Genomic DNA, 19516 nt, shown 5'->3' on the forward strand with positions numbered 1-19516 from the left:
CCCCACCTCCTCTCCTCTCCCCCAGATCCACTCTTCCTCAGTTTCCCTTCAGAAAAGAGCATGTCTCCCAGGGATATCAACCGAACATGGCACAACACAATACAGTAAGACTGGGAACAAACCAACTTGTGTTAAGGCTGGACCAGGCAAAGGGAGTAGGAGGAAAAAGGCCCTAAATAGTCAAAAGAAGACACCCCCACTGCCATTGTTAGAAGCCACACAAAACCTCCAAGCTAAATAACCACAATATATAAGCATAGAACCTAGCAAGACCCATTAAGGCTCCATGATCGCTCTGTCAGTCTCTGTGGCCTCTAAGCCCTGCTTAGTTCCCCTGGAGTCCCTGATTCCTCTGGCTCCTAAAATCCTTCTGCCCCCTCTTCTTCAGGGTTCCCTGATATCACCAAACACTCAGCTGTGGGTCTCTTAGTCCTCTAATAGATATCTATAAACAGAGTAGTTTAGTTTTACAGAAATTTTGTGAATATTGCACAGAATATTACCATTTTACTCCCCCACTTTGCTCAATATTATATTCACCTGGAGGCAGAGTACCCCTCATGTGGCCCTCATTTCTCTCCACCAGTTCTTTCATAGGATGTGGATGACTTCCACTTGGGAGCCATTTACTTCTAGCCAACACACACAAGGCTACAATCAAGGAGGAAGTGACAAAACTCTGACTTTCCTCTTGGTGACCAGCCCTTTGCCTATTCTCCCTGTCACAAGCTCTGAGAAATCCAGCTGCTGTGCAGGAGACAAGAGGCTCTCACCCCAGTGCTTTCAAGGAGGCCAATGTTCTCAGCAGCCACAGAAGTGAAGATGGAAGTGAACCCTCCCGGGCTGGCCATAGCATGAGGCCCCAGTGCCAGATGACACCTTTGCTGAAGCTATGTGATACACAAGGACACAGACAATGCAGCCTGTCTGTTCCTGATTCCACAGAAAGATAACACATGCTTTAATTTATTAAATACAAATCATTTTTATATTTATAAAATTAAATTTATAAAATAAATGTGGTGTTTTGGCTGCTACGTGTTCAGAGGGTGTAGCCTAACTATTGATTTTTTTAACTCTAGATTCATTTGGTCTCTCATCACCCACAAATGGGGAACAAAGAACTCAAAGGTGCAGAAAAGTAGTTGTGCTAGAATAGTCCTCATATGAGGTCTAAAATCCCAGTGGGATGACTGTTCCCTGTGTGACCCAATAAACTCTCAGCTTATGAAGACATTAAAGGGCAATTGAGGACAATTTCAGCAAGAAAAATCAGGAGACACAATGACATTTTACTTATGTACTTTTAAACTTTTATTATTAGGAAACTTGGTTTCTTAATATAGCACAGAACAAATTATTGTAACATTTAGAAATGTGTGTTCATTTTAGACAGATACTGAACAGGCTGGAGTGTGGCAATATATTTGTTGTCCGAATCAATCTCAGTTCTCATCAGTGGCTTTACGATGGGACCCTTGGGACTCAGTACACACATGGTCTACATCAAGGACTATGTGTGATGAAGAACAGGGGACTGGGTGAGAGTGCTCAGCAGCAAGAACCACTAGAACATGTTGGGCGGCAGCAGGTGGTCCTGCAGCAGGTGGTCTGGCAACAGATGGGGCGACAACAGCTGGAGATGCAGCACTGGGGTCTGCAACAGGACACACAGCAGCTGGGGCGGCAGCAGCTAGAAATGCAGCAGCTGGGTCTGCAGCAGCTGGATCCACAACAGCTGGAACTCCCACAGCAGGGGCGGCAGCAACTGGAGATGCAGCAAGATGGCCTGCAGCAGCTGGACACACAGCAGCTAGGCCTGCAGCAGCTAGAAATGCAGCAGCTGGGGCGGCAGCAGGTAGGCTGGCAGCACACAGACTGGCAGCACTGGGGCCTGCAGCAGCTGGACACACAGCAGCTGGGCCTACAGCAACTGGACACACAGCAGCTAGGGCGGCAGCAGGTGGTCCTACAGCAGGTGGTCTGGCAGCAGCTGGGCTGGCAGCAGCCTTGGCCACAGCCCTCCTCAGAGCAGACAGAGCCACAGTGGGAACTGACCATGGTGTCAGAGGTGAAGGTTCTGGATGACTTTACAGGAAGGTGGGTTGGAAGGTTTGGAAGTGGGAGTCTCCCTACCCACATCCCCTTTTATACCCTGCTGAGGGGCTGCTGTCCTCACATGTAGCATCCTTGTTATTGTTTGTGTTAGTAATTAGGTGATTATCACACTAGTGTCTTTTCCTGGTTAAATTTTTAAGGTGGATGAAACACAAGAGCTCCTTTTCCTGGTGTGTTCATTGTCCACTGTTGCTGAGCCATCAGTTAAGTGTCTTTCCTGTTTTAGTTTCTTCAGGAGAGCTGTTTCCTGGTATCATGCATCTTGGCCCTTTTTAATTTCTTCTCATCTTGTATGGCCCTGCTTCTACAGGCCAAATGTCACCACAGCTCTGTGACAGTATCATTTACAGTCTAAGAAACGGGGTCCTCTGCTGGATGGACATGTACTCATACATAGACTCTCTCTCTCTCTCTCTCTCTCTCTCTCTCTCTCTCTCTCTCAATCTCTGTGTGTGTCTCTCTCTTTCTCTCTGTCTCTGTGTCTCTCTGTCTCTCTCTCTTTCTCTCTGTCTCTGTGTGTCTCTCTGTCTCTCTCTTTCTCTCTGTCTCTGTGTGTCTCTCTGTCTCTCTCTGTCTCTATCTCTGTCTCTCTCTCCATATATATATATATATATATATATATACATATATATATGCACCATGAAAAGGTAATTATATAGACTTCTATATAAATTTAAGGAGATTTAGAAAGACATTTCTGCACTCAAAAAAAAAAAAAAACCACAAGAAAAGCTGAGTATGTTACTTTTTAAGATCTACATTTTTATCTCTTCTGGGGAGGGGGTAATTCATACTCAGATTTTTTAAGATCATCAGGGTTGTGAGGGTGTACATATGTGTGTGTGTGTGTGCGGGTGTATGTAGGTGTCTGTAGAAGATAGAGAGGACATGAGAGCTGGAGTGAAAGGCGAGTGGTGAGTGCTCTGACATGGCTAACCTTTGAACCAAACTCTGGTTCTCTGCAACCACAGCAACTGCTGGGCCATCTCTCCAGTCCCCCAAAATGAGATATATTCTTGTCAGAGTCTACAGATAGATAATACCAGTTCCTGAGCCAGAAGTTCCCATGGTTGGCTGCATGGTAGAACCACTCTGAAGACTGTTGCAAACTGGCCAATTCTTGGCTTCTGCTCAGAACTAACCTTATTTAATTGGTCCAGAGTAAAGCCTCGGAAGATTCTGGACCTTTTTCACGTCTGTTAAAGGATTTTAAAGTTTGAGGCCCAACCCCTTTAGTTGTCCATATTACATGCATTTGTGTCCATTTCAACTACGATCATAGATTGTAAATTAATGAAATTTTAATCCATTGATGTGACTAATAGAGAAATTTTGGAGTACAAACAATGAGCTTTAAGCATTTAAAGCACTCTTTACTGTTGTAAACTACTCTATTTCCAACAGTGACAGACTCGCCTGGGTAAGAATAACTGCTCGAGCTTAAAGAAGAAACACGGTAAGAAATTACTGGATACAGACTCTGACACTGAGTGACATTACAAAGGAAACTCAGAAGTGGAGAAGTCATCATCCCACATACTGGGTAAGTTCTACCCGTAATCTGTTTAAAGATGATCTTTGACATCTGGACCACATTTACAAATTCCTCTTTTGTCACCCAGAGTAGAAGGTGGTGAAAAATTTTGTCATGTTATAGAATTTTCTTTCCCTTAAAGCTGTTTGTTTTTCTATCTTTTCATGGTGACATAAAGAACTCAAAGACTACGGAAAGGGGAATGGGAATGGTTGACATTTGCAAGGGCCATCCAGGAACAGGATCAATGCAATTGAAAATGCAAGTAATTGGATGCCTGGTAACAACAGGTACTTTAAATGCATGGTAAGCAAACCAAACTTTCCTAGTCAGGTAACGCTTTTGCTACATAAATGCACAGTCCATTCTCTTTCATTAATATCTGCTATGTATTCTGGATGTAGCTAAAATACACTGCAAGTAGGTGGGTTTCCTTTTTCCTCATGAAAATATCTTTAAAGACACAAATAGCTATTTTTAATGGAGAGAACAATGGACCTTACTTTGGATTTGTCTATGTTACCTTACATTAAAAGTCAAGCTTCACTTACCTATTTCGGGATGTACATTAAATAATATTGTTGGGCCTGTTGTGAAATGCTACATATATTCAGAACAATTTGTGAAGCAATAACAATATCTTCATCTACTGTTGATTTAATTTCACCTTATCTGCGTGCTTGTTTTAATCTTTACATGTTGCTTATCTATAACCAGTTATAAATATTTGGTTGTAGGAGGCACAGAGGTCTTTGTGCTCAAAGGTAAGGGGAACCTGGAATGTTAAACACACAGGGTTGTTCCTTCGAAGTCAGAGATGCATAGTCTGTTTCCACCCAGAAGGATGAAAACAGATGTGATTAATAGCCTCATGACCTTTGTGCTACCTGTGTGGCCAAGACCACATAGGTTCCTCCCTGTCTTAGTCAGGGTTTCTATTCATGCACAAACATCATGACCAAGAAGCAAGTTGGGGAGGAAAGGGTTTATTCAGCTTACACTTCCACATTGCTGTTCATCACAAAAGGAAGTCAGGACTGGAACTCAAGCAGGTCAGGAAGCAGGAGCTGATGCAGAGGCCATGGAGGGACGTTACTTACTGGCTTGCTTCCCCTGGCTTGCTCAGCTTGCTCTCTTATAGAACCCAAGACTACCAGCCCAGAGAGGGAACCACCCACATTGGCCTGGTCCTCCCCGCTTGATCATTAGCTGAGAAAATGCTTTAAGCTGGGTCTCATGAAGGCATTTCCTCAACGGAGGCTCCTTTCTCTGTGACAACTCCAGTTTGTCAAGTTGTCACACAAAGCCAGCCAGCAGTACGCTCCCCCTTATCATAAGCTTGTTTTTCTCAGTTGATCTCTAGAACCTGTTTTAATGGAAGGTGTCACATCTAATCAATCTATGAAACCCATCTTTGTGGATGGTGTGGATGTAGTCATGTCCAATCTTTATTTAGCTTACCTTGATCCTCAAGGAGATTTGTGTGTGCTTTGTTGGTCATAAGGAATTGAGCTAATTATCACGAGGAAAGTTTTCATCACTTTGTGCTGTCCTTAAAAACTATGCCTAAAAAATTAATCAGGGTCAGACTACCAAAGTTTGAACCAACACCAGCTACTTAGTCATGTTAAACCAAACTGCCCTCTTACCTCCCACAGACCTGATTGTTGTGGTGGTCACAGAGATCACATTTGGTTTTATAGAAAACACAGGTGCACTGGAGAGTATATGGAATATTCATATGTAATATAGAAAATAACTATCAAGCCAGTATCTTGTAGTGGGAATTTTGGTTTCTTTAAAAACACAGACATATTATAATAATATGTTTTTAATTTAATCCCAGGTGTGGAATTTAGGGTTGTTTCAGATTGTCCACAGCAACTGACTATGATTTGCCTTGTGCTCTAGTAGGGGCGTGATTTTGCCAGTGACAGGTAGTTTCTGTTCTTGTGTGATGTTTGGGATTCTGGGGACTGTTTAGAGGGTATAGAAATGCTAAAGCCCCAAGGAGTGGTGCATAGGTTGTTGGTTGTTAGTTGGTTTGTTGTTGGCTATAGATTGTTAAGTAGTCGTGTGCAAAGAAGAAACAGCAAGAAGAAATTAAATGTCCTAAGATGAAGATCAAACTTGTCCCAAGGAACACCCTTAATCAGCAGGAAGTAACTAACATTAGCACCTTTCCCCTTTCCCCTCTATCCATTTTTCTCTCCTATCTAGTGTTAGGGTGCTGAAAGGGTGGAAGAGAAGGGGTGGAGAAGGGTGGAAGAAAAAAGAATCCACAAGCCACAAAATTCTGGCTACAGTATCTATCCACCCAAATCCAGTGGAGAGTCTTTGCTTCCTCAAGAAGGGTTTGTACCTGTCTTTCTTGACTGTATCTCCCTCCCTCTCTCCCTACCTCTCTCTCTCCCTTTACCACAGAGCCACTGTCCCAGTTTTTGAAGTAGTCTTTTTTAATTTCTTGTATTCAAAATTCAATCACTTAAGTGTGCATTTTTAAACAATAAAGTCTAGTTTTACTGCTTTTACTGCCCTACAGCAGATTGCCACTCTATGTGTTTTGAAGTATTATGCTGTGTTCCATACTGCCTTGCTTAGATGGACACCCTCAAAGGTGGCCTCGGTTATGCTCACTTCCTGGTATATATCCCTGCTGTGCTTTGACAGTGTAGACTATCCACCAAACGCTATGTGTTATAGTCTCCGTGTTGTAACACAGAGGACCAACACCAGGAGGTTGTGAACCTGAAAGAGGGGAAACCACAGGAAAGTTTCTTTCATAGCTCGTTGAGGCATGCCCTCCACTGGGATTTCCTTTAGAGTTTTTGCTACTGTGATAAATACCATAACCAAAAGCAATTTGGGAAGGAAAGTGTTACTAAAAGACATCAGGGCAGGAGCTCAAGCAGTACAGAGAGCTGGAGGCAGGAGCTGATTCAGGACGCCATAGAAAAATGCAGCTTTAGTGACTTGCTCCTTATGACTTGCTCAGCCCGTTTTCTTACAGAACCCAGGACCGTGGGCCTAGGAGTAGTACCAAGTGAGCCTGGTTCATCCACTTCAACCTGATCAAGAAAATTCCCCTCATGTTTTAAAATCACTTCCTCTTGCTGGCAAGCTCTCTTCTGCAGATTCTTCCTCTGCCACTGGCTTTGATGAATTTATGTCCAACATGGGAGATATTCATGTGACAAAAAGCTGGAGAAAACTTTCATACGACACCCACAGAGATGCTGAGGCTCTCATCCCAATGGTGTCAAGGAAGAAGGCATTCTCTGCTATCATAGAAGTGAGCTTAAATTTGAATTCTTTCAGACCGACTCCATAGAGAAGACCCCAAGGCCAATCAACATCTTTCTGAAGCTTATGGAGTACTAGGAAACCAGCAGTTCACCAGTGTTGTTCCTGTTTCTGACCCACAGACACTGGTAGTTACTAGTGTGCAGTGTGTACGCTGCTAAGTTTTGAAGTCATGGAACGACAAATGACTAGTGCAAAGAACACTGAGTTAAAGAAGAACCAAAGGTTTTCGAGACATTAGATATGCAAGAATATACTTGTGCTTGTGGTCCATAAACTCAACAAACTCATTTTGCTTCTGTCTGGCCCCAAGAGACGCTCTGTTTACTAAATGAATCGGATGGAACAATTAAGGGGTCACCAGCATTGTGGAGAAATTCAGAGTAGAGACAATTCACTAACGTCCTTGTTTTTATAGGAAGCATTGCTGCAGAATATAGCTCTATAGGACTAATGGGAATAATAAGAGCACAAAAGAATCCAGGTAGAAACATTTAGCTGTGAGAATTAATATGGGTCTAATTATGGGGTGAGTAACCGGTGAGGAATGGTAACTAGAACAGGAGCAGAGTGTAACTCCCAGCAATCTGTGGATTTCAAGGGAGAACCTAGTGTTCCTAATGATAAGACAAAGGTACCCAATATTGGAATATCTGCTACTATAGGCTCTAGAGATATATGCATATTTGTATATATGCATATGTATTCATTATGTTTTTATTAGCATGTATTAATGGAATAATGGATTTCTCCATAATCCTTCATATAGGTATTTAATATACTTTGACCATACCTCTCTCTCAATCCCTCTCACCCTGCACCTCACCTGGACAGCACAGCAGAGCTACCACAGCATGAGTAGTATAGTAGCACAGGCTCTGGTGGTATGAGTAGGGGTGTGGGTGAGTCGACCCAGAGCATGTAAGGGAGATTTGCCATGAGATGGCATGGGCACTGGAGTGATGGCCTCCTTCTCCTCACCCCTCACATCTGTTACAGTTGGGAAACCTGCCCTTGGGGCCATGAGAACAGGTGAGCTGACCCTGTCCCTCACTGGCTATACGCAGCACTTAGGAAAGCAGGTCCTGTACTTTGCATAGGCAGCACAGTAGAGTTGGCCTTGATGGCAGGGCCACTGGTCAACCACTCCAAAGGACAAAAGTCCAAGAGAGTTGACTCCACCACTTACCTGCCGTGAGGTAGTAGGGTGATGCAGCCCCTCTCCTCTCCTCTCCCACTTGCCACCTACAATAGAAGAATTGACCCCAAGAGCATGTGAGCAAGAGAGCTAGCCCTGTCTGTTCCCTGGCTGTAGCACTCTAGAGGGAGGGCCCTGCACCTCACCTGGGCAACGCAGTTGAGCTGATAACAAAGGCTCAGGTGAGTTATCCCCAGGGGCATGAGAGCCAGAGAGCTTGCCTTGCCCTTCACAGGCTGAAGCATTTGGGGGAGTGGACCACATGCCTAAACTCTGAAGGCATGGGTGCAGGTAAGCCAGCTCCAAGGGCAAGACAGCTGACCCTGCCTCCTGTCAATGGTGGGTCGCATTGGATGGCCTAACCTGAGCAGTGCTAGAGAGCTTGACCTAGTGGTGCAGATAAGGGAGAGCCAGTACACTGACCAGCCCAGCTACCACCGAGGCTGAGATCCAGAGCTCTGAACTGACCCACCCCAAAATCTATATAATCTGCTAAGGGTAGGTTGGGATGCAAGAAAGGGCCAGTCCTGCTGTCCAAAGCTTCAGGATCTCCATGACACAGGGCAACAACAGAATTACCAGGAGGTGATCAAGTGAGGTTTCAGTACTGAAGCCAGAGACTTCAAACCAGACCATTGACACATTGCAATGAACATTCGCAAGTGAAGATTTATGGACAGAGGGATATAGTGTGAGACACCCTGTGACATACTACAGATTCCTACTGAGATTCTCTCTCTCTCTCTCTCTCTCTCTCTCTCTCTCTCTCTCTCTCTCTCTCTTATATTTTGTGGGGAAGCTTGCAAGAGTGAAGGATGGATATGAGGGGATAAGGAGATGGGGTGCATGGTGTGACATTCACAAAGAGTCATTAAAAAACTGAAAGCAATCTTGGTGGAAGTAAGATTAACAGTATCTAGTATAGAATGCAAATAGAGCCCCAAAGACATCAAGGTAAGAGGAGACAAGAGAGAAACATAAATTCACTGTCATAACCTCAAGAACCCTTGAATTTCCTGCCCTTTGCAACAATATGGCCTACAAGGACAAGGAGCTTCTGAATGTCCGATACTGACTCACGGAGACTGACTGCACTACCATGGTGAAATAGGCACCCTGATCAACACAGGGCATCTCTGAGCAATGATACCCAAGGAGCAGTACTGGCCATTTTAGTTGGAGTGCTGAGTGTAAATGACCAAGAATAACATCTGGAGTTAAATAAAAATATAGTAACCACTGGCTCAGAACTTTTGGATAGCTTTCTAAAGCAGGCATGTGATATACCTACCCTAACTTTCTCTTCTGATTCTGACTAATGGGTTGGAATAACTAGAAGACAGAGGTGCACAGCTGGGTATAGGATGTTCTACTCAATGGTGGTCTACCGTTTATCTTAATGGTCCTCAACCTTAAACAAGTGTGAGCACACATGCAGGAGGCTCACACTGCTCATTTGTTTTGTGCTGTGTTGTCCAGAGTAATTGTTTTTATGCAAATATGCTCTTTTTGCTACACATGTCTGCACCTCTCCTCTCATGCCAAGTGGCCACAGATGGTGATGACTGAGTAACTGTGCAAAGAAGGGGCCAGACTTTGCCTCTAAGAAAGGGAGGGCTGTAGTCCTGCTTGCATTCTAGAACCATCCTGTCAAATGACGCCAGGTGGGTTAGCATTTATAGAAGGCACCGTATGTTTCTACTATCATAATCTAGTTCCTGGAAATTTCTTCCAGGTTCCTTTGGAGAGCCTTTTCTTGTTAATGTTTCCCCCGAAAGTTCCTGTTTAAGGTTCTGCTTTTACTAAACACGGCAAAGCACACACTTCTTGTTGTGGCAGCTGCTTCAATACAGGCATCTTCAGCATGATGCCCACTGATATCCCCTTGAGAACATGAAGGAGCACAGTTGTTTGAGCTCTGCTGCCTAAAGCCTGGTCTTTGCAAGAGTCTGTCTGCAGCAGGCATCCAGGTACTGGATCTAAGCATCCATATTTATGCTTTCAGATGGAGATTTCTGCAGGTGAGGAACTGGCGTGCATGCCACAGCCTCCTATGGCCTTCTTGTTTTTAGAGATTGCCTACAGAAAAGCTGGTACATGACAACAGAAAGGGAAAAAAGAACAAAATGCCTTTATATTTCTATGGCTGCAAATCTGCATTTATTTAAGTGGTAGGAATAACTCCATTTTAAGAAATATGGCTGATAGCAAGTATTTCCATGGGGTCACATAATAGTTTTAAGGAATCTAAAAGAAATTCAAAGTTGCATTCATACAGAAAAGAGAGAGTATGAGTGATAGGTAGGGTGTATTTGTAGGCAAAAACAGCATATTAGTCAGCCGGAATTAAGGGTTTACATCTGGTGCCTTAGGAACCAGCTCACAGGTGCTCTATATACGAAATGTTGGTTGGGGAAGAACAGAAGACTGTGGTGAGAGTTCTTAGCAACAAGAACAACTAGAGCAAGCTGGGCGACAACAGGTGCTCTGGCAGCAGCTGGACACACAACAGGAGGGACGGCAGCAGCTAGAAATGCAGCAGCTGGGCCTGTAGCAGCTAGACACACAGCAACTGGGCCTGCAGCAGCTGGGCCTGCAACAGCTAGACACACAGCAGCTGGGCCTGCAACAGCTAGACACACAGCAGCTGGGCCTGCAGCAGCTAGACACACAGCAGCTGGGCCTGCAGCAGCTGGACACACAGCAGCTGGGCCTGCAGCAGCTGGACACACAACAGCTGGGCCTGCAGCAGCTGGGGCGACAGCAGCTGGAGATGCAGCAGCTGGGGCGGCAGCAGGTGGGCTGGCAGCATACAGACTGGCAGCATTGGGGTCTGCAGCAGCTGGACACACAACAACTGGGGTGGCAACAAGTGGGCTTGCAACAGGTGGTCTGGCAACAGGTGGTCTGGCAGCAGCTAGGCTGGCAACAGCCTGGGCCACAGCCCTCCTCAGAGCAGACAGAGCCACAACAGGAGCTGACCATGGTGTCAGAGGTGGAGGTTCTGAATGGGTTTACAAGAAGGTGGGTTGAAAGGTTTGGAAGTGGGAGTCCCTCTGCCCACATCCCCTTTTATACCCTGCCATGGGGCTAGTGTCCTCATATGCAACATTCTTTCCTTGTTATTGTTTGTGTTGATAAATAATATGTGATTAAAAAATTAAACAAGATTGTTTTCCTGGTTACATTTTCAGGCTGGGTAGGAAACACAATGTCTCTTCCTGATGTATTAGAATTCCTCTGACAGCACTTCCGAATTACCTTTCTGACTTGACATCATCAAAGGGCACTGTCACATGACAATTTACCTCTTGATATTATACATTTCAGCCTCTGTTCACATGACATAGCCTGTCTATCCTGGTATAACAATGATTCTTCTTGCATATAATTGTTTCTGGTTACCCAGAGGAGTAAATTCGTGGCAGTCTTGATTGCCCATTTACTACTGGTAAAATTGTCAAAAGAAAGCTTGAACATGAGAAGCAGGGCACCGAAGTATGCCCTGTCATCTGGGATTCAGTGTTTAGACTTTCTCATGGGAAATACAACGCTGTTTTCAGATACAATAATGAGACCTGATGTTACCCTTTGGCCAAACATAACCTATAATCCCTAAGATTGTACCCAACCTCATCACCTTTCAACCAAGTCTAATATGTAAGACAAATTAGCATGTTACTCTTGGACTTAAGAGAAGAAATGGGTTCACACTGAGCAGCGTAGTGCATACCTGCACTCTCAGCAGGTTCATGAGTGTGAGGGCAACCTAGGCTACATCATCAACTTGTGGCTACCTGGAGCTACACAGAAAGAACCATGGAAGAAAATAAGAAGGGCCGAGACCTATTGGTGTAGAAGTAACCACTCTACCTTTCTAATATATTCCTGTGACTTATAATAACCAACTATAACTATACTAAGTTCCGGGTTAGTTCCCACTGCCAGCCATCTACAGACATTAAACCCTGAAACCTTAAAGCTCTTGGGCACAAACATTTATGCGTTGTGCGGTATTTTCTATGGAGAAGACATAATTCTCTTCTCTGAGCAGTCAAAGCCTACCTGCAAAATGTCTTGATTCTACAAAGCAGAACAATGGAAATGAATGCGGTATATGGATATTAAAGTAAATGTGATAAAAACAATGGGATTAATGTGCAACAAATGGGAAAACTCAGGGAACCGGGTGCCATGAAGAGATAATAGAGTAGAAGAGAAACAACTCTGTGTGAGGGAGCTGCCCCAAAGGACTGTGAGATGTTGGTAGAGGTAAGTGGGCATCTCAGAGAATAGCATGGGACTCACCCTGTGAGGTTGGCTTGTGGAATGGGTTGCCCTGTGGCATTCAGTAGAGGGACTTAAGGATGAGGTGGTGATGCTAGGGAAGATTCAAGAACCAGACGGAGATGAGATGACTTTGAGATTCCCTCCACCCCACCCCTCCACCCCCAGCACTTAAGAAGCCTAATTGAATCACAATGCTCCAACAAGACTCTCTGGTGCTCAGTCTATTTCTGCTCTGTTCATGATCCTTATTGCTAGGTCTATATAGCTAGGGTAATGACCTGGGCTGCTGATCGGACCTCTTTACAAGAGGTGTCTGGTCTCCTGAGCCTGCATTATGTACTGACTCTAAAGAGGGTAGCTCTGGTGACACCATTCTGAGAAAAGACATGCACTTTTTCTTTTGTTGTAGGAGGGAGGAGAAGAATTCTCCCAGTTGTTGTGGAGCAAAGACCCTGTGACCACATTACACTAGCCAGTCTAATATCCATAGCAGCTCTTGTGTTTTAGAGAAAGAATGGTCCTCAAGCAGTCCTCATGACCAGTGGCTACCCATGACTCAGTGGAGATCAGAACTATTTCCAGCATTTCTGTTTGGTTTCCCCCACCTAAATCTCAATGACTTGCTTAAAATTTTCATCCATGTTGCCAACCACCAACTCCTCACCTGCCTAAACTTCTCATCATGCTCACATCGACCTTGTCTCTTTACATGGCTGTCTATTGTGTCCATTTCCCACCTAGACACTGGAGCAGAGCCTCCTCAGGGTCTCTGACTTGTGAAAGTTCCTTCTTCATAGGTCCCCAGAGTATCTTAATCTCAAATAGTCCCCACCCAGGACCGTGGCTGATGACACTCTAAGGTATGGGGAGTGACAGATTCTCTCTCCAGTGCTGGCCTGACATGCAGGAGGAGTCACTGTCACACTTAATCCCCACATTTGGATTTAGGATTGGAAGAACTTATTAACCTTGGGGTTAGGACAGTCAGGCAGTATGCCTCAGAGATGAGTGGTTGATCTAGTTTGCTTTCTGTGGCTATGATAAACTCCACAACCAAAACCAGCATTAAGAGGCAAAAGTTTATTTTAGTTTACAGGGGACAGTTCATCATCAAAGGCAGGATCTCAAAGCAAAATCTCAAGAAGAAACCAAAGAGGACTATTACTCATGGACTAGCTTCTGTGCCCATATTCAACTACCTTTCTTATATCTCCTAAGACCAACTACTGAGGGGTGGCCCAGCCCACAATGGCTTCTCACATTAATCAACGGTTAAGCACACACCACACAGACATACCCACAGCCCAATCCACTGGAGGCAATTCATCAGCTGAGGTTCTGTCTCCCAAGGTGCATCAAGTTGACAGCCAAAGCTAACCTCACACTGGCTTACCATGTGGTTGAGGCTTTAGTTCTCTTCCTTCCAGGAGCCAAGCACAGTTTCAACACGTTTTTTTCTGTGTAGCAGTTCTATTTCTCCAGCCAAATGCCAGATTCAGAAAGATAGATATCACGTGTTTTCTATCACATGCAGAGTCTAGCTCAGTGGTATAGGGTGCTTGCTTGGCATATGCTGAGTTTAGAGTAAAGATCTATGTATGTTATATCTACACACACAGGCTCGCACACACATGCACACATACACAAGCACACGAGCATATGCACATGCACGCACATGCACACACACGTACACACACACACACACACACCACACACACACGCACACACGCACACACACAAACACCCTATATCTAGAAGGAGGATTATTTGGGGAGAGAAAAGTAACCAATCCAGAAATGAGTGGGATAAAAAAGAGTAATGCAGGGTTAATGTGGTTAGAGTATAATTAGGGAACACCGAAAACATTTTTAAAGAAAGAATGAACCCCTACAGTGTTCTATATTTGTCCAAATCCAAGTATACATATGTATATGACTTTTTTGGTTGAATAAAATCCACTGTATATATACCATAATCTCCTTACTCATTTACCTGTTATAGGCGTCTAGGTTGATCTCATTATATCGGCCAATGAGAACAGCTTCACTTATGAATATGCAGATACCTCTTTTGCACTCTGATTCAGTTTTGTTCAGATAAGTACTGGAGTAATTGAACAGGATTATACGGTTTCTATTTTTGGTTCTTGGTAAATCCAGTATACTGATTTCTGTAATGGCCCCACTCATTTACCACTCAGCTAGAGTAAAGGGCCCTCTTCTCCCCACATCGTCACCAGCATCCACTGCTTGTTTTCTTCATGGCAGCCATTGTTACTGGAGTGTGGAATCTCAGCGCAGTCTTCACTTGCATTTCCCTGATGAATACAGGTGTGTACTTTAAATAGCTATTTAGTCAGCCATTTGTACTTCTTTTAAAATGTGTCTGTTCAGTTCATTTGTCCCTTTCTGATTGGATCATTTATTCTTTCAATGGCATGCATTTTTAGTTCATTACATAATCGGGACATCAATCCTTTTGGGATAGCAATACTTTCTCAGATGAAAGACTCCCTTTTCTGTGAGCCTAAATTCAAGTTTAACTAAAAATCTTATTTACAATAACCAATTTAATTCTTCAGGTCCAAGGCTCCCTCTGATGACATGTTCCTCTGTGTCATAGGTGGAGGAAAAAGACAGAAATGTGGACAGAATAAAAGTTCAAGTACAAATTGTCAATAAACATTGTGAAAAAATGTTACACAAAGATTCCACATTCCAGCTAGAATAACTGGCACGAAGAAAATAAAATAGGATTGAAGGAAGGTACAGCTCAGAGGTAGAATGACAGCCTGGTGTGCACAAGGTTTGGGATGAGCTTCCTGCACAAAAGAAAGGAGGAAAAGAAAGGAAGGAGTGGGTGTTTGGGAGGGGAGGAGAGAAAGAAGGAGGAAGGAAAAGAGAAAGACTGGCAGACAGGCAAAAGGAATAGAAAGTACACTAACAATAAGTGCTAGTGAAAACACGGGGAAAGGAAAGCCTTAGATATTGCTGGTGAGGAACATAGATTGGTTCAGCCTCTATGGAAATCAGTATGGAGGTATGTTGTGGCAAGAGAATAAATACTAACAGACCCTGGGATTTTCCAAATCATTCCATGAATCTACATGCTCATAGCATCAGTGTGTCACATGTCCTGTTGAATAAATGCATAGACTGAAAGGCATAGAGAAAAGTGATCCATGCCAGGACACTCCGCAACAAGAACCACCATATCAGCTGGAGCAGCAGCAGGTGGGCCTGCCACAGCTAGGTTTGCAGCAGTTGGAAACACAGCAGGTGGGTTGGCAACAGGAAGGCCTGCAGTAACTAGAAATGCAACAGGTGGGGTGGCAGCAGCTGGAAATGCAACAGCTGGGTCAGTAGCAGCTAGATCCACAATAGCTGGAACCACCACAGCAGGAGCAGCAGCAGCTGGGGCAGCAGTAGGTGGGCTGGCAACACTGAGGCCTGCAGCAGCTGGACACACAGCAGCTGTAGCCTTGGCCACATCCCTGCTCAGAGAAGACAGGTCACAACAGAACCTAACCATGGTAGCTGAGGTGGTATTTGGTGATATATTTCCAAATGAATGTATGACTTGAGTCTGGACATCTCCCTGGATCCCCTTTTGTACCCTGCTAGAGGCACCCTTCCTTTTTGTTATTAACCATACTATGCAAGTGAGCATCAGATGGGGCGATTGCTTTTTCTACATTTGATGGAAGACACTATCTTGTTTTCCTGATGGATTGAGGCTCATTCCATCGACTTCTTGATACACACCCAGCACGATCATCATGGTTCATGACTAAGCATCCCAAACTAAGTGCATTGATGCTGCTCCATCCACTCTTCCTCCTGAATCATTTTGTCTTCCCTTCCTTGTGCTCTTTGTGCACATCTAAAATCCTTCAGCTTCGCCCTTGGAGGGCGGGTTCATGAAGGATGACACACAGTCCAGGTGTCACTCTTCCCTGACTGGGGCTCATACCACACCTACAATAGTTTGAGCATTCTTTAAGGAAAAGAGACCTAATAGGTCTGAAATCTCAAAGGCACTGCAAGGCAGGCTAAAATGTGTGCAGTGTAGTCAGTTGTAACCCAAAATAGTCAGTGAGCAACAACAGAAGGAACCCCAGGACACCCAAACTATTCCCACTCTTCTTCCTGGACATGAGGAGGCTCATGGGTTTTCTGTTTTTGAAAAGTCAATGTATCTAAAAGGCTGGGGTTTGCATAGGCCTTGTACAGGACTGTGTACATTTTGTGTTATTAAGCACAGCTGTTTCTGCTACTTCAGGCCATGTCCAGAGGCTGGCATTTTGCAGACTTACCCTGCATCCTTCAGGTAATTCACTCTGTCTGTCGACTCTTTTGTGGTGTTCCTTGAGCCTTGGAGCAGGATGGTGGAGCTTAGATGTTCCAACTCTTAATGCCTGCTCACAAAGGTGCTCCTGATGCTCCCCACCCACAGATAAAGCACTAGAATCACTTTCCGTTGGGGGTGGTGACCATTACTACGTTGCCCATGCCCTACTGAGTGACCCTACACCCATGAGTATGCAAGCAGTTCCATCTGGACACGACTTGTTGGGAGTCAAGTGAAGTTAGAGGGAGGGAGATGAAGATACGTTGTGTACACGCATGAAATTTTCAAAGAATCAATTTTTAAAAGCCATTTTTTTGGAGAGAACATTGGAATCAACGTTGGCGTCAGTAATAAGGCTTATATTACTAAGAACATTTACATTGACATTGACATGAATTATATCTGTATTTTTATAAAATAGAAAATGTACTAGAACAAGGCTGTTTTGAACATGCATAGGGAGATATTGATATAGGTGTTATTAGTTACAAAATAATTAATAATAGTTTCTTATAAGAAACAATTTGAATATCACTATAAATTATAATTTTTATATTCTTATTAGATAATACATATTTAAATTATTATTTTTATTTACTTATATTATATATATAAGTTCCTAGTTATATACAAGTATATATAAAGTAAATATATGTATTAATTTAGCATATTATATATTAAATTATATGTTATATATAAATTTATATAAATTATAAAATATTATACTTTTTTTGCTTTATTAAATATGAGTTTATTTGGGAAACCCTATGATTCTTTATTATTCTTTATTAAATTCTTAATTATTTTGCAGACATTGTTTAATTCTTGCTAGGAAGAAATTATTTCCTTTTTTTTTTTTTTTATTAACTTGAGTATTTCTTATATACATTTCGAGTGTTATTCCCTTTCCCGGTTTCCGGGCAAACATCCCCCTCCCCCCTCCCCTTCCTTATGGGTGTTCCCCTCCCAACCCTCCCCCCATTACCGCCCTCCCCCCATAGACTAGTTCACTGGGGGTTCAGTCTTAGCAGGACCCAGGGCTTCCCCTTCCACTGGTGCTCTTACTAGGATATTCATTGCTACCTATGAGGTCAGAGTCCAGGGTCAGTCCATGTATAGTCTTTAGGTAGTGGCTTAGTCTCTGGAAGCTCTGGTTGCTTGGCATTGTTGTACATATGGGGTCTCGAGCCCCTTCAAGCTCTTCCTGTTCTTTCTCTGATTCCTTCAATAGGGGACCTATTCTCAGTTCAGTGGTTTGCTGCTGGCATTCGCCTCTGTATTTGCTGTATTCTGGCTGTGTCTCTCAGGAGCGATCTACATCCGGCTCCTGTCGGCCTGCACTTCTTTGCTTCATCCATCTTGTCTAATTGGGTGGCTGTATATGTATGGGCCACCTGTGGGGCAGGCTCTGAATGGGTGTTCCTTCAGTCTCTGTTTTAATCTTTGCCTCTCCCTTCCCTGCCAAGAGTATTCTTTTTCCTCATTTAAAGAAGGAGTGAAGCATTCACATTTTGATCATCCGTCTTGAGTTTCGTTTGTTCTAGGGATCTAGGGTAATTCAAGCATTTGGGCTAATAGCCACTTATCAATGAGTGCATACCATGTATGTCTTTCTGTGATTGGGTTAGCTCACTCAGGATGATATTTTCCAGTTCCAACCATTTGCCTACGAATTTCATAAACTCGTTGTTTTTGATAGCTGAGTAATATTCCATTGTGTAGATGTACCACATTTTCTGTATCCATTCCTCTGTTGAAGGGCATCTGGGTTCTTTCCATTTTCTGGCTATTATAAATAAGGCTGCGATGAACATAGTGGAGCACGTGTCTCTTTTATATGTTGAGGCATCTTTTGGGTATATGCCCAAGAGAGGTATAGCTGGATCCTCAGGCAGTTCAATGTCCAATTTTCTGAGGAACCTCCAGACTGATTTCCAGAATGGTTTTACCAGTCTGCAACCCCACCAACAATGGAGGAGTGTTCCTCTTTCTCCACATCCTCGCCAGCATCTGCTGTCACCTGAGTTTTTGATCTTAGCCAATCGCACTGGTGTGAGGTGAAATCTCAGGGTTGTTTTGATTTGCATTTCCCTTATGACTAAAGATGTTGAACATTTCTTTAGGTGTTTCTCAGCCATTCGGCATTCCTCAGCTGTGAATTCTTTGTTTAGCTCTGAACCCCATTTTTTAATAGGGTTATTTGTTTCCCTGCGGTCTAACTTCTTGAGTTCTTTGTATATTTTGGATATAAGGCCTCTATCTGTTGTAGGATTGGTAAAGATCTTTTCCCAATCTGTTGGTTGCCATTTTGTCCTAACCACAGTGTCCTTTGCCTTACAGAAGCTTTGCAGTTTTATGAGATCCCATTTGTCAATTCTTGATCTTAGAGCATAAGCCATTGGTGTTTTGTTCAGGAAATTTTTTCCAGTGCCCATGTGTTCCAGATGCTTCCCTAGTTTTTCTTCTATTAGTTTGAGTGTGTCTGGTTTGATGTGGAGGTCCTTGATCCACTTGGACTTAAGCTTTGTACAGGGTGATAAGCATGGATCGATCTGCATTCTTCTACATGTTGCCCTCCAGTTGAACCAGCACCATTTGCTGAAAATGCTATCTTTTTTCCATTGGATGGTTTTGGCTCCTTTGTCAAAAATCAAGTGACCATAGGTGTGTGGGTTCATTTCTGGGTCTTCAATTCTATTCCATTGGTCTATCTGTCTGTCTCT

General features: G+C 43.6%; 1 protein-coding gene across 4 annotated transcripts in view; it reads right to left on the minus strand.

Moving 5' to 3' along the window:
• The window catches only part of Krtap4-3 (keratin associated protein 4-3), a 15863-nt gene extending 4725 nt beyond the window's left edge, over positions 1 to 11138 (minus strand). Inside the window, exons 1-2 of one of the 4 annotated variants that reach the window (XM_039087402.1) lie at positions 10732 to 11138; positions 1552 to 1789 (exon numbers count right to left, since the gene is read on the minus strand). In XM_039087402.1, coding sequence (XP_038943330.1) covers positions 1552 to 1789; positions 10732 to 11138 — 645 coding nt within the window. Of the gene's footprint in view, positions 1 to 1551; positions 2062 to 10731 lie in introns of those variants that run through there. The other 3 variants (XM_063270044.1, XM_017597706.1, XM_063270043.1) reach the window with 3 other exon arrangements.
• Positions 11139 to 19516: the final 8378 nt, after the last annotated feature.

The sequence above is a fragment of the Rattus norvegicus genome, chromosome 10 (assembly GCF_036323735.1).
Source record: "Rattus norvegicus strain BN/NHsdMcwi chromosome 10, GRCr8, whole genome shotgun sequence".
Classification (NCBI taxonomy): Eukaryota; Metazoa; Chordata; class Mammalia; order Rodentia; family Muridae; genus Rattus; species Rattus norvegicus.